This window comes from Diadema antillarum, unplaced genomic scaffold (genome assembly GCF_040938485.1).
Source record: "Diadema antillarum isolate AM-2024a unplaced genomic scaffold, OU_Dant_1.0 seq00001398_RagTag, whole genome shotgun sequence".
In the NCBI taxonomy this organism is placed as follows: domain Eukaryota; kingdom Metazoa; phylum Echinodermata; class Echinoidea; order Diadematoida; family Diadematidae; genus Diadema; species Diadema antillarum.
In genome coordinates, this window is record NW_027272153.1 from 177,143 (window position 1) to 191,822 (window position 14,680).

At 37.7% G+C, this 14,680-nt stretch overlaps 1 protein-coding gene across 1 annotated transcript in view; it reads left to right on the forward strand.

Annotated features, from left to right (window-relative positions):
• LOC139709005 (triple functional domain protein-like) overlaps positions 1-14,680 on the forward strand; it is a 193,686-nt gene that overhangs the window by 137,265 nt on the left and 41,741 nt on the right. The window contains exons 6-7 of the mRNA XM_071620973.1: positions 1,002-1,080; positions 14,005-14,128. Of these exons, the coding sequence (XP_071477074.1) occupies positions 1,002-1,080; positions 14,005-14,128 (203 nt within the window). The remainder of the gene's footprint in view (positions 1-1,001; positions 1,081-14,004; positions 14,129-14,680) is intronic.

Genomic DNA, 14,680 nt, shown 5'->3' on the forward strand with positions numbered 1-14,680 from the left:
AGGAACTAACACATTCGTTGTTGTTTTTGTTGGTATTGTGTGTCTTGTGTGTTTATCATAACATCACTTGCTTATTTCCCTGTATGGCAATTAGTGTATCAATGACTTTGCCAAGCTGATTCTAGTTATCTGGGTGTTGATGGATTCTCTTTGTCAAGAGGGTTTATACTAATATGATTTACAAGAAAATTTGCCTTAATTGTGCTAATTTTTTCTTCCCCTGAAACTTCCAGGAAAGATTTGCGATCAGGTTTTCCAGGAAGTTGTTATTTCATTTCTTAATTGGGGTATGGAAGTATCTGAAAGCGACAATGGTCTGAACTATGGACAGCATGCCTTGTAATAAGGGTTTTCGCAGTCTGTCAAGAACTTGCTTGTAAACTTTTTGCTTCTGTTATTCACTTTATTTTCAGTCACTCAGGTGATATTTGTGTATGTCGAAATGATGCCTAAAGGGATGGTATAGTTTTGGTTGAGGTGGGTGGGTCTCTCCTTTCATTAGGACCACTTTGTTTTTGGATATTTCAGCCAACTCAAAACTGATTTTCATCAAATAAACTCTGAATTCCTCTTAAAATTGTATGCTCTTTCATGGTTTGTAAGTGGTTTATTTGATGAGAATTGCTTTTGAAATGACTGAGATTTGCTTTTGAAATGACTGAGATATCCAAACACAAATTGATTCTAATAAAAGCAGGGTCCCACCTACCTCAACCAAAACTATATCATCCCTTTAATTCTCTTAAACACATCTAAATACTCATTAACATGCTGCTAGATTTTTTGATGAGAAAATGAGAACAAATTGGTTTTCTTGTATATCCTTTTCAATAGCTTCATTACATTACTATCTTTCTACAGTGATTCTGTTACTGAAGTACCTCCTGTACAGCAGGTATGACATTCTCCAAAGTAATATGCTTCTGATATGTTTGTAGTTGATTAATACCTACCTTTCACCATCTTTCTCTATCTTTCTACACCAACCTTTTGTTCTGCAGAACTTGAAGGAGGCACCCCAGGCAGTCTGCCAATCAACAACAATGACTTACAAGGACCCAAGAGGAAGGGCAGTATAAAGTAAGATGATTTTCTCTTTATTTCCCGAACAAAGGAATATATGATTATGTTTCTCTCTGTTTCTGTTTCTCATAAAAGGAATATATTATTTTGTTTCTCTCTATCTCCATCTTTCATTAAAGGCATATATCATTTTTTTTCTCTCTCCATCTCTCATAAAGGAATATATCATTATGATTCTCTTTATCTCCGTCTCTCATGAAAGGAATATATCATTATGTTTCTATCTCCATCTCTCTCAAAAAAGGAATATATTATTGTTTCTCTCTATCTCCATCTCTCATAAAAGGAACATATCATAATGTTTCTATCTCCATCTCTTATGAAAGGAATATATCATTATGTTTCTCTCTATCTCCATCTTTCTTCAAAGGAATATATCATGTTTCTCTCAATTTTTATCTCTCATGATATCTCTCCCTCTCTCTTTTTATTCTCTTTGCATTCTATCTCTCTTTTCCTTTCTAATTTCCTTCTTTATCATTTTTCTTATATATCTTTCATATGTCTCCTCTCTTATCTCTCTCTTTCTATCTTGCCTCATATCAACCCCCGTTGTGTCATAATGTAGATCATTATGCTAATGAAAAATATGACAATATATTATCTTCCTGTATCTCCTCTATTCCTCTCTCCCTCTCTCACCTCATATCATTCCCCATTCTGTCACAATGTAGATCATTATGCTAATGAGAAATGTGATTATATACAGTGTCTCCTCTGGCAGGATATGAGCTTCACGGTAAATGCACATGGGGGATGGAGGGGGGGGGGGGGGGAGGCTTCATTTTTAAGGCTATACATGCTGCGCTCCATTATATATGTAAATTGTCCCACTTCTATACCCCTTCTCCTATCCATTTCCTACCCCCAAGCACTCTGTAGTGTAAAACGACACATTTACAGCACAGTTAGGGAACATGCTTTGTATCTGGAGCTTTGAAAATCATTCACAGTACTTCCATTAAACCCATCATCCCTCTTCTTAACCCTATTAAGCCCAAGCTATTTTGACCCCTCGCAGGCCCAAGGGGGGGCACATTGTGCCCCCCTATATATTTTTTTTTATTATTTGATGTATCATCGTCATATTTGGCACGTGGGTAGAGTAACTCATACTCTACATGACCGTACATTTGAATTTTCACAAGGTCACCCATGGAGGGCGTTATTTACAAAAATATAAAGAAATACATAGGAAATATGCGAAAAACATGATTTTTTTGGTATAATTTCTTTATCCCATTATATATGTCTTATTATAGACCAATCATTTTCATATTTGCCACAAATTATAAGCAAGTGGAATTTTATTATTTGTTATGTTTGAAATTTCTCAAGGTCACCACATGGGGGCGCTATTCATATCAACATACACACTTTGTAGTGATACATTATGAAACCTGAGATGAAATGTTTGGGATGGGTACACGTATAGTTATGACATTTCATATTTGCATAATAGTGGAATTTTGAGATTGCAAATTGAAAATATGATAAACTAATGATATTAGAGGCATAACTTGGGTGAAGGAATCAAAATAACTCAAAATATAAGGGCAATCTGTAGAAAATATTATTGTTTTCAATTATCTCTATTATATCTATTGTTTTATGAATTTGTCACATAAAAACAAAGGAAATAATAAGAAAAACTTTCCAGGACCATGATTACTTCAAATTTTGCTTCTTCAACAAATTTCAGCCAAGAAACACCCATTTCATACACTGTAATGCTGTTAAATGAAATGGGAACAGAAAAAAGATGCAAAATCTGACTGACATGGTTGTCAGTTTATGGTTGCCATGGCAACCAGCAACATCAAATATAACTAAATTATATATCAAAATGTTCGCAATAAGATTTTAGGAAAAGTCACCAAATTTGGTTGAAATCGGATTAAGGATGAAGGAGTGGCAAACGAAAATCTGGTAGGGGGGGCACAATGTGCCCCCCCTTGGGCTTTATAGGGTTAAGCATGCTTCCACCTCCCCCCCCCCCTCCCCCCATAGCAGACAGGTGCCACTAAACTAGATATTACATTACCTCCAATTTCATTGTTATTCAATGAATGCTTTGTTGATGACAATTCTTGTTATCTCCCCAGTGACCAATACACTGGTCAATCTCTCGTCCCTCCCATTGTTCTTAGATTCTCGTATATGATACGTCCTTCACAATCATGTATGACATTGATCATTATCATAACTTTAATGGGAACGATATCACCCTTGCCTGATTTCTAAGAATTTTAGGGTGCAATTTTGTAAACAAAGTCTAAGGCTGTTGTCACACTGCCATGAAATGTAGTTGTTTGCCTCCAAAAATTTGATTTTGAAGCATTACTGACCATAGACATAAATTCTTAGGGGGAAACTTCCTTGGTTAAAGGACAAGTTCACCTTCATAGACATGTGGGTTTAGTGAATGCAGCAATATTAGTAGAACACATCAGTGACAGTTTGAGGAAAATCGGACAGTCTGTTCAAAATTTTTGAAGTTTCTGCTCAGTCACGGCTGGATGATAAGACTACTATAGCTTGTGATGTCACATGTGTACAACGATATAAAGAAAGAATAAAGAAAATTCAACATATTTTCACTTTTTTCGAATAACAAAAGAACTCTCAACTTCTCTCTTTCAGAAGGCAGGGTGAATAATATTACCCTTAACGTACGTCAGTAAAAAGTCAAAGAAATATGCACTTTATTCAAAAAGTAAAGTTTTGTGAAATTCTCTTTTTATTTTCCTTATATCGTTGTACGCATGTGACATCAAACACTGTAGTAGTCTTCTCATCCAGTAGTGACTGCGCAGATACTTCAAAGATTCATAATTTTTGAATGGATTGTCCGATTTTCCCCAAACTTTCACTGATGTGTTCTAATAATATTGTTGGCGTCTTTCAATCCACATGTGTATGAAGGTGGACTTGTCCTTTAAGCCTTCACTCTGCACATTTATTGGCTTAATTTCATTCCTACCCCAGCCCCCCCCCCCCCCCACACCCCCACCTCCCCCATTGCAACAGATGTCTGGAATCTTTCTGGTGGTGAATAAGGATTACTATGAAAGCTATTATTTTTGCACGCAGATATTTTCATGAATGAGGCATCGCAGACATTTTTTTTTTTTTTTTTGCGAGATGTTGTTCTTGCAATTTGACACCAGTGCTATCGTATATGTACTATTGGATACCTGTCTGTTCGTGATGCTTATGCATGTTCTTAAATTCATGGACAAACAGTGATTTGTGAAATCCGCAAAACTGATCCCTCAAGTTGACTTTCAGAAGTTTTAGAGGGGGACTACAAAAGTTTTAGCTGGAAAATGACAGCTTTGACAGTATACCTCAACGTGTACTGTATCACGATGACATTAATTCTTGACTTTATGTGAAAGATAAGGTTAGAAGGATTACCAAAATCAATTCCAGTGAAACAGCTTTGCATGCTATATCGCTGGCTAGGAACCAGAAAGTTGCCATCGAGTTCAAGAATTTGAGCGAAATGAAAATGAAACAATCAGTTTTCATGAAATAAAAAGTGTAGTTAACCAAAAGTGGGTCGATTTATAAGCAAAATAGTGAAGTAAAATAGCGCCCTTATTGTTTTGATGTTTAAATTTTACCAAAAATTAAAAGGATTTAAAATTGACACCATGATGTCTATAGAGGAGATCAAGCTGTACAATGTGATATCGATAACTCAATACCCTCCAAAAATTGAGGGTAAATGAACTGTCACTGTACAATGAAACAAGTTTCCATGTAGTGCAAACTTTTAAGAAAGTTTCTTTGACATCTGTCAATCAAATGATACAGGTTGTTGCAGATTCACAAGTCGACAGAAAGTGCACTGAATCTATCAGCTTCCCCGCTTTCCAGAGCATCATGTGTAAAGTTGTTTGTGGTCTTCAAAGAGTAAGAGAGAAAGGGGAAAAAGAGCAGAGATAACCTTTGATTTACACTTTTTTTGTCATTTCGAGGATTGTGGCAGCACGCATGATTGCCCCGTAAAAAGTTTCAGCGCTGATTTGCAGACAACCTTTTGTCCTTACACTTCCCTGAATCCACATCAGCATATTTTCTCTCGTTCCCTCGCTCCTACCATCTCTCATCTCTTTCTCCTTTCTTCCATCTCTTTAGAACTTTAACTCTTTATGTGCCATGGTGGAAACCCCCTGTGTGTGTGCCACATTATTCTGAGACAGCTATGTAGTCGTTCTTTAAGAAATCATTCTGTTTTTCAAATCTGTGTAACTTTTATAAATTTCTGTTGAATTGGACATGCAGTGAGCAAAGTCCTAGAGGAAATGCCAGGCTTTTCTTTGATGTAAATTGTGTGGCAAATCTATGATTATTTTTCTTTCAAATGCCCAGTATCTACATTACTGTAAAGGCATGACTCTTGCACATGAAATAGTGACAGAACAGAATTTACACGCAAATCCAGTAGGGAACACTGCTTGCTAGTCAGTCACCACATAAAATGCAAGCTATATGTGAGAGGAACGGAATCAAGAGAAATGCTTTTATTGTACTATGGCATTTGGTGGTTTATCTATATCGGTTTGGTAGGGTTTGTGCGTTTGAGCAGAATATGCAAAGTTAGCACGCCGTCGACTGAGTTGGGCATGTGAACATGGCACATAAAGTTAAAGGTTCCATTTCATTTTACGATCCCTTATATCAAGCACATGAGCATATTTCTCGTTCACTCTCTCCAATCTTCAGTTCATCTCTTCTCTGTTTTGGTTTTCTTTTCCTACCATGGTTCCTTGTATCATATTCCTCTTCATTCTCTTATTCCAACCTTCTAACAGCCTTTCCTTCTTTTTGTTTCTTTCTCTTGATTCTCATTTATTTTTTATCAGGTTCATTTTTATATCTCCCTTTCTCATGTTTATTGTCTCTCAAATCTACTTCAGCTCATCTATTCACAAATTTTCTCCTTTTTTTCTGCAGTTCTTGTTCTAAGCCTTTCTTTTTTTCTCTCCTTTTTATTCTCTCACGTTCTCTTTTCTCTCTTCTTTTGTCTTTGCAAGTCTGACAATCATCTCATACATTCCTTTTTGTCCCTTACTTTTTCTCTCTTTTTTTTTTGCATTTTCCTTCCCCTTTACATTAGTTCTCACATTAAGGAATGTAAGAGCTTTCTTGAAAAATGTTTGATGGTATTTAAAATCTTTGCCACTGCCTCCTTTCTTCTCTCCACTCTCTTCCATTTCCCCCCATCTTTCCCCATCTCTCTCTTTCAGTTTGCTCTTTTCATGTCTATATCTGTTACCAATGATCACCATCAGAAAGCTCTGTGAATGTCTGTAGGACAAAAGTTTGCAAACTGCCTCAATACATTCCGTACTCTCTCTCCCTCCTATCTCCATTTCACTTTCTATCTATTTGTCTCTCCTTTCCCATTTCTCCCATTCTTTTTTTTCTCTCTTTCATCTGCTGAACAGAGGGGTGCCCTTTGTGAGGTTATAAACTCCTCACTTCCTTTTGTCTGCTGTTGTTTTTTTTTACCTTTTCTAAAGAAGAAGAAGATGAAAACTCTTCACAGGTGAAATCATGTGAAAACATGTTTTCTACGTGTAGTCTGCTCTCCTGGAGTAACCTGCCTTTCTACCTCAAGGCTAGATTTCCTTCCTCATGTATCGTGATAACTTTATGCCTGCCTCGGGCTGAAGTCAAGGCTAGTGCTGTCCTTGATAGTTTCAGGAATGTAGTTGTACTGTTGTTGTGTTTTTTTCCTTGATGCTGTTTTTGTTGCAGATTGAATGATGTGCCTACTCATTTCAGCACAAACTTGGGGTATGTTCACACATGTGGTCTGAAAAGGGCTTGCCACGTACCCTATTAAAGTATATGTTACTGTACGTGCTGAAATTTTCGCAGTGGTTTTATTTTCGCGAATTTCGCGAATCGCCTTTGAACCACGAAAATAACCACACGCGAAAACAAAAATGTGCGAGACCCTCGCAACCGCGAAATTAACAACACGCGAAAATGTCCTAGAAGTAGCAATTCGCGAAAATATCTGTACGCGGAAATTTCAGCTCATACAGTACCATGTGCACCCAAGTATGTATATTCCAAACACATTTCTTATATGCAGACATATTCAAATCCATATGGAACACATATTGCACACCCCTATACACACATATCATTGGCTGAGAACCAGAAGGGCGTTATCGCAATTTTAGGGAATATTGAGTTATTGCTATCACATTGTAGAGCTCAGTCTCCTCTACATTATGATGTCAATTTTAGGTTATTTTAATTTTCAGTAGACTGTAACAAATTAGAAGCACAAGAGCTCTATTTTACCCAATTTTGGGAACAACGCTTATAAATCTACTCATTTTTATTGATTAAACTATGTATGTCATGATGAAAATGTATTGTTTTGTTTCTACTTATGCTCAAATCTTAGAACATGATAGCGTCCTTGTGGTTCTCAGCTGACAATATATGTGTAAACATATGTTTTGCAATCCGTGAAACAATAACCAGGTCGGGTCATCTTTTAGGGGATTTCCCAAGATGATCCAACATGGAATGCAGCATTGGGTTTCCAGTAAACAAGGAAAGGGAAGCAATCTATTCAGCTGAAAACAACAGCAATTAGGAAAACAAGAGCTGACTGCACCAGAGGGGAAAATGAGGAAAGATTCATTGCACCATTTTTTAGCTGCTTCCTAAACAAGTCCATCCAGTTTTTACTGACCATAGGTCTCGTAATTTGACCATTACTCAGGGGTCATTCAGTCATAACGTAGCTCCTTTATACTTCTGACAAGCATCAACTTTCCAGTCTCATGAATCTTTATGGGAGACTGGAGTTAATTGTTAGATGAGTTCTGTCAAGAGTTTAATTCACTTTATGAGTATTTTGTGATATGAGTTCACTTTCGGCTAGGCAGTACAACTTAAGAGCTCAATTAACAGAAAAGAAAGTAATAATTTCATTTTAACTATGTGGAAATATCCTCATTAGGTGATTGGTGAACTTTAGTGCTTCATAAATAACTGGTCTTAACAAATAAAGCAAATCGAAAGTAAACAAAACCAGTTTGCCTTAATGAGTTTTTGTATTTAAAGGACAAGTTCACCTTCATAAACATAAGGATTGAGAGAATGTAGCAATATTAGTAGAATACATCATTGAAAGTTTGAGGAAAATTAGACAATTCGTTCAAAAATAATGAATTTTTGAAGTTTTTGTGCAGTCACTGCTGTATGAGAAGACAACTGCAGTGTATGATGTCACATGAGTACAACAATAGAAGGAAAATATAAAGAGAATTTCACAAAATTTCATCTTTTGAAAAAAGTACAAATTCCCTTGACTTGTTACTGACGTATGTTATGGGTAATATTATTCCCCCTGCCTTTAGAAAGAGGCAAGTCAAGTGCTCTCTTATTACACGAAAAAAGTGAAAATATGTTGAATTTTCTTTACATTTTCTTTATACTGTTGTACGCATATGACATCACAAGCTGTAGTAGTCTCCTCATCCAGCAGTTCCAACACAAAAATTTTTAAAATTCATAACTTTTGCATCAATTGTCTAATTTTCCTCAAACTTTCACTGATGCGTTCTACTAATATTGCTGCATTCTCTCAATCCTTATGTTTATGAAGGTGAACTTGTCCTTTAAACAACAGGTACATACACAATGTGCAATAAATATAAAAATTGCCACAGAAATAATCAGCCTTTCATGTAGCTCATTGTTAACACTAGGTACATATGATAGTGATCAATATTCTTTATGTAGTGAAAAGAGTCATGATAACAAATTACTTAAAAACAACCCCAGAATTTCTTAACCTGTTGAGGACGGTTTGATTTTGCTACAACACGCATTTCCCATAGACACCTGCCCGAGTATACTCGGGACTCGTCCTCAACGGGTTAAGATTCTTTATGAAAATTGACACTGAGGATGGTAAGCTGAGTTCCTGTAATAAATACTCTACGTCTGCAAATGAGAAACTACAGGTACAACAATTTGCCTTTGCTTTAACATTTGATATCTGGAGCACAGTGGTATTCATGGCAGAGGGCAGTTCATAATTTGAACAGCTGGGAGAGTGTAGAAAGGCGACAAATGTGTAGGAGGAGAATCACAACATTTAAAATTTGAGTTGCATATCATCCTGCCAGCACCAGTTAGCCCAGCAGCAGCAGTTTTAGGCCATGTGCACAATATAACGTGTGAATTTAAATCTCGAAGATTTAATATTTCCATTGTTACATCGCAGACAAGTATACTTACATGTACTTGTCTATAATGTGCGATTGATAGTAAGTTGAGTGAAATAATTATTAATCAGAATGGTAGAGGCGTGTTAGCAGGGAAGAAAGTATGAAATGTTGCCATACCAAAATTCAGCCATTCTGGAATCGAGACTAGGAGCAGTATCATGAGCTGAGCATGATAGGGGGAAGCAAGGAGCTGGGCACCTTTTCTATGTCGATGTTCGATGTTCATGGGAACTCAGAGTGTGTGACCATCCTGCCGTCTCTTCTTCAATGATGGGAAATATCCTTGAGGTATTTCTCAACCTCCGCTGTGTCTCTGAACATGCTCAAATGATCTCTTTCTTTCAGGGGTGTTTCAGACTTACAGATAGAGACCCATATATGTAAACACATTTGTGAAACATCTCTAAAATTAAACGTGTTCAGATTTGCCGAGTGCTCATTCCCCTCACTGGCTGCCAACCGCGAACAACTTTCTATTAAGGTGTTGTAGTACTAGATTCCACAGCTGGTCAATCAACTGTGCAGTTCTTGATTTTCTTACCTACAAACATGCTGTACAAGTGAGCACCACCGTTTGAATTGTGCCTTGGAAGTTTGAAACCATTTAGATTACAAATGTGCACCCAGAATCAAACAAAATGCGTCCAGATCCACAATCAGACAAATGCGATTCTAGTAATGATGATATTGATAAAAGTATATATGGGACTTTTAAGGTGCCAAATCCATCTAATAAATAAATGCTCAAGGCACTACCATGTGCAAGATACAAATTACTTACAGATACATAAGAGGCAGAAAAAACGACAAAGTGAAATAGTACAGGACATATGTGAAACAATGATAATCGATTATTGTAAACCAAATGAAATAGATACTTCTTGAGATTATTCTCAAATACTTTAACAGAATTTGGTTTAATTTAGACCCTCTTAGATATTTTTGATTAGCATAGAAAGTATTGGTATCTTCAACAATGAGCTATTTTTAGAGTTTGAAAATGTCTCTGTGAGATTGCTGGCAATGTTCCCTGTCTTCTGTCATCCAAAGCTCAAGGCATAAGCTGCTTTCATTGCTTGATGCTTTGCACGTCTGCCCGCAGCATCCTTATGAAAATAAGCTCGTACGAAAACAGATCCTCCATTTTGAGAGTTCCCAGGTGGTGTTCTCAGCTGGGTACATGAATGTGAGCGCTAACAACTGGCATATGCAGCAGCGAGAAGCTTAGATGTGGCATCTTTATGCTATGAGGTGAAGCCATGGAGATTGTGCTTGGAAAAAAATATGACAATGATAATCTCCTTTTCTCGAGAACTGAGTCAACAATTAAGTCAGAATTACTTTCCTCCCCCAAGGTAAAATAGTCGTGGGTCGTATTCTTCATTCCCTGACCCAAAACAAGGAAGAAAAGAAATGAAGAATATCAATTAAGTATTATATTTGTTTATGTAATGTAGAAAATTGCATTGTGTGGGTGTGAAAATTATCAGCATCCTTTTTATGTGGGTGTCTAGCATGAGAACATGTTCTATTTGTAGGTTTTGCTCCTAATGCTATTTCTACAAGTGTATGCATGTCTTCCGCCCGCCCCCTCCAGTATGTATAGAGATAATTGTGGGCTGCGAAATGTGTTATATTCCCACATTATACCCTAAATGCTTCCATTTACACCACCACCACCACCAACCCCCTGCCCCACCCCAATCACCCGCTGTCATGCTACTGGAGAGACATGAAGTTCAGCGGCATACTGAACGGTATGATCCTACAGATTCGCAAAAGGTGGAATGTGAAGTTATTGTGTTCATGACGGTGATAGACTGTTTACAGAGGGCTGATGACTGCTGACATTGTACAGTGTGTTGCTGAATAGGGATCTTCACATTCATCTAGGCATCCTGAATAAAATGACTTTATTAGGTTGACACATTTGTATAGGGTGACCTAGTTTGCAAAAAAGGCTACCGAATATATTTTCCATCATTGTGTTTGTGTGTGGGTGTGTGTATGTATGTGTGTTTGTGTGTACCTATGTGTGTTTTGTGTGGGGGTTATCTATCGAGCACCTGATGTTTTTTTATCCCTTCAATATTGCTGAACAACAGAGAACACATCTGAGCATGAATGAAGAATGTCTTGGAGTGATTACGTTGCTGCTTCATGTAACAGTTCCGCTGGCATAGTCTGACACACAGACACACACCCACACACCCACACACCCATAGACAGATGTACACACATACACATACATACACACAGACACTGAGATCATGATTTAATTTAACTGGTAACTATCCATCTCACCTCATGGGTGGGGATGACTGACCATCAGTATAATGAGACTGACCAGTGTCATGGGAATGACCGGTACCATGGGACTGACCATCGTATCAAAGGAATGGCATGGAAGAATGCTCCTTACGGATACTTACTAAAGTGACCCACACGGTTCCGATGACATCAGTGACCGATAAATAGATCACTCAATCCATCATTTTTAAATAATCAAAGAAGGGAAGAAAAAAATTAAAAGAAGATCACTTGTATTATTGTCAAGAGAGTGGAAAACCTTTAACTAGATTTCCACAAAATACTGCTACTAAGTACGTGGGTGTCTATCGTGATGGCATAGTCCCTTTATAGATTTTTTTTTTTTCTCTCTCTCTCTGAAAGAGGGTAATCTTTACTTTTTAGGGTCGGTTGCTCTCCATCATATATTTATGTGACGTACTGAGGAAATATGTCCACTTTATGGAAGAGATCCGATTCTGTGTTGGCCTACGTTCTCTCTCTGCCGGTGAAGCAGTAAACCGCTTCTGGCTGACACCTGTGTCAGCATAATACACCTGTGGAGATTGACATGGTGTCTGCCTCCCGTCTACTGTCTATGCAATATTTGTGTATGTATGCATCTCTCACTTCGTTCTCTTTCTGCTTATATATCTCTGTGTGTATATACATATGCACATATCTCTCTCTCCTCCGCTCTGAAGAATCTTCTGTGTTTGTACTTGTCTATAAGTAAGTTTGTCTGTCTTTATATTAATACTGTCTTTGTACTTTGGTACAGTATGTAGAATGTATGGGCATACATTGTACGTGTGTACAGTACATAATATTTATGTATCATGTATAAATACCAGTGTAAATGAATAGGCGCGGTCAGACTGGCAAAAGATTGCGAAGTTTAGGATCACGATCTTTACGATTTGGAAGTTTTGCCAGTGTGACCGCAAACTTCCCGCGAAACTTCTCGCGAAACTTCTCGATCCGTTTGCGGGCGGTGTCTCCAAAGCGTGAGGCGTACAAATGGCCCAAACTTCGCGATCTTAAACTTCTCGATCTTTTGCAAGTCTGACCGCGCCTTATGTGTATGTATATGTACTGTGTGTGTGTGTGTGTATTTACGTATATATGTATACACGTGTATGAACGGTATGTTTGTGTGTATGTATGTATGTATGTACAATGTGTGTACAATGTATGTGTGTATCTATGTACATGCATAAACGTAACCCATAGCTCCCGGGGCATTATCATTCCCCATAGGGTTTGTATAGTGGATTGCACAGGCAGAACCAGTGAGCTTCTACTATTGATTGTACCAGGTTGTGCCACTATACGCGTAGCCTCTGGCATTTTGAAGGAGAAGTTTTCAACCTTGCTAAGCTTTAGAGATTCCTCCCACTACTCAGTTGATCTTTCTTTTTTTTTTCATTGACAATAGAAATGTATAATGCCGTACATACAAATGTACACTCCAGTAGTGTTACACAAACATGGCAGTCAAGTATATGTGATAACAGTCGTGTGAACTTCGCTGCTGTAGGCTTGAAAAGCTGAAACCCTTACACACTCCCACCCACCTACAAATGTACACACACATACACACACACACACACACAAACACACATACAAGCACACACACGCAAACATAACACACTTTAATAAGCATATACAGTACACACTGATGATAGTCTTTTGATCTACATCGCTTGTGTTTTGTTAGTTTTTCCTTAACCATAGATGTATACTCAGATACTGCTTGCTCAAATGAAAGGATTCAACAATTTGTTTTTCCTTTTGTTTTTCATTGCATGAGTTTGCTTGTTATACATTACATAGATTACTCTCCAGTTCAGAAACTCATGATTATATAAAATGCTCCAATATTGTGTATGGAAGAGCAGTGGGAAAAAAAAGTTTCCATAAAGATTTTGTTATCTTCCTGCTGTGGTGCTGTAATAGTCTCAAGTGACAGTGATATTGATTGATTTATTGAGGTATTTCATTAAAAATCATCCATGGCTGGCTGGAGGCTAAATTGCAGACATTTTTTTTTAATATGTTTACTTGCCTTAGATGAGGTATAAACTTTGTTTCATTTCAACAGAAAATCTTACAGCAAATAAAATGAAAATGATAGAAATTCTGCGTTCATGTGGTTTGTGGGGGGTTGTTCTTGTAGTCTTTCTTTCTTTTTTTCCGTCTTTTTTGGCAGAATTCGGGAAATTCCCTCTCTCAGGTACATTTTGCTTTAACTTCGCAAGTAAAACAGTGATAACAGAGCTGTGGTCAGAGATAGGTTCTTGACCGGTAGTGACCAAGGATTCTTCTTCTGCTCTCTCTCTCTCCCTTTCTACAGGAAGTGGTTGACCAGCCCGATCCGCAAGCCGGGCACCAAGGGGCCGGACAGGATAGAGGCGCCCAACAGAACATCATCGACCGGCGGGTCTGGCCGGGCCCGGAGACAGGACCAAAAGGGGCAGGTAGGTCCATACCATGGTTTTTTCTTGCTAGCTATCCTCCACAGTCTCTGTCATATAATCTGCCCCCCACCCCACCCCACCTCCATCTGTCTTCCTTCTCTTAGATATCAGAGCTGCCAAGTCTCCGTGATTCTGCAGGAGTCTCCCTGAAAATGTCAAAATCTGTTCATGTCTGAATAAGAGAATATTAAAATCTCCCTGATTTGGGGATTATTTTTGCCCATTGAAATGTATGTAACACACAGATATCTCCCTGATTGCTGTGTGGAATCTCCCTGATTTGGATATGGGAATGTTGGCAGACGTGAGATATGGATGAATATATCATCGGCTGAGAATTAGAAGGGCTTTATCACAGTTTTGGGGGTTATTGGTATCATGTTGTACAGCTTGATCTCCTCTACATTATGATGTCAATTTTGAGGTATTTTCATTATCAGTAAAATGTAAAAAATTCTAACCACAAGGGTGCTACAAATGTATTTTATCTTACATTTGGAACAATGCTTGTAAATCTACCCATTTTTTATTGAATAAACTTTTTATTTTACA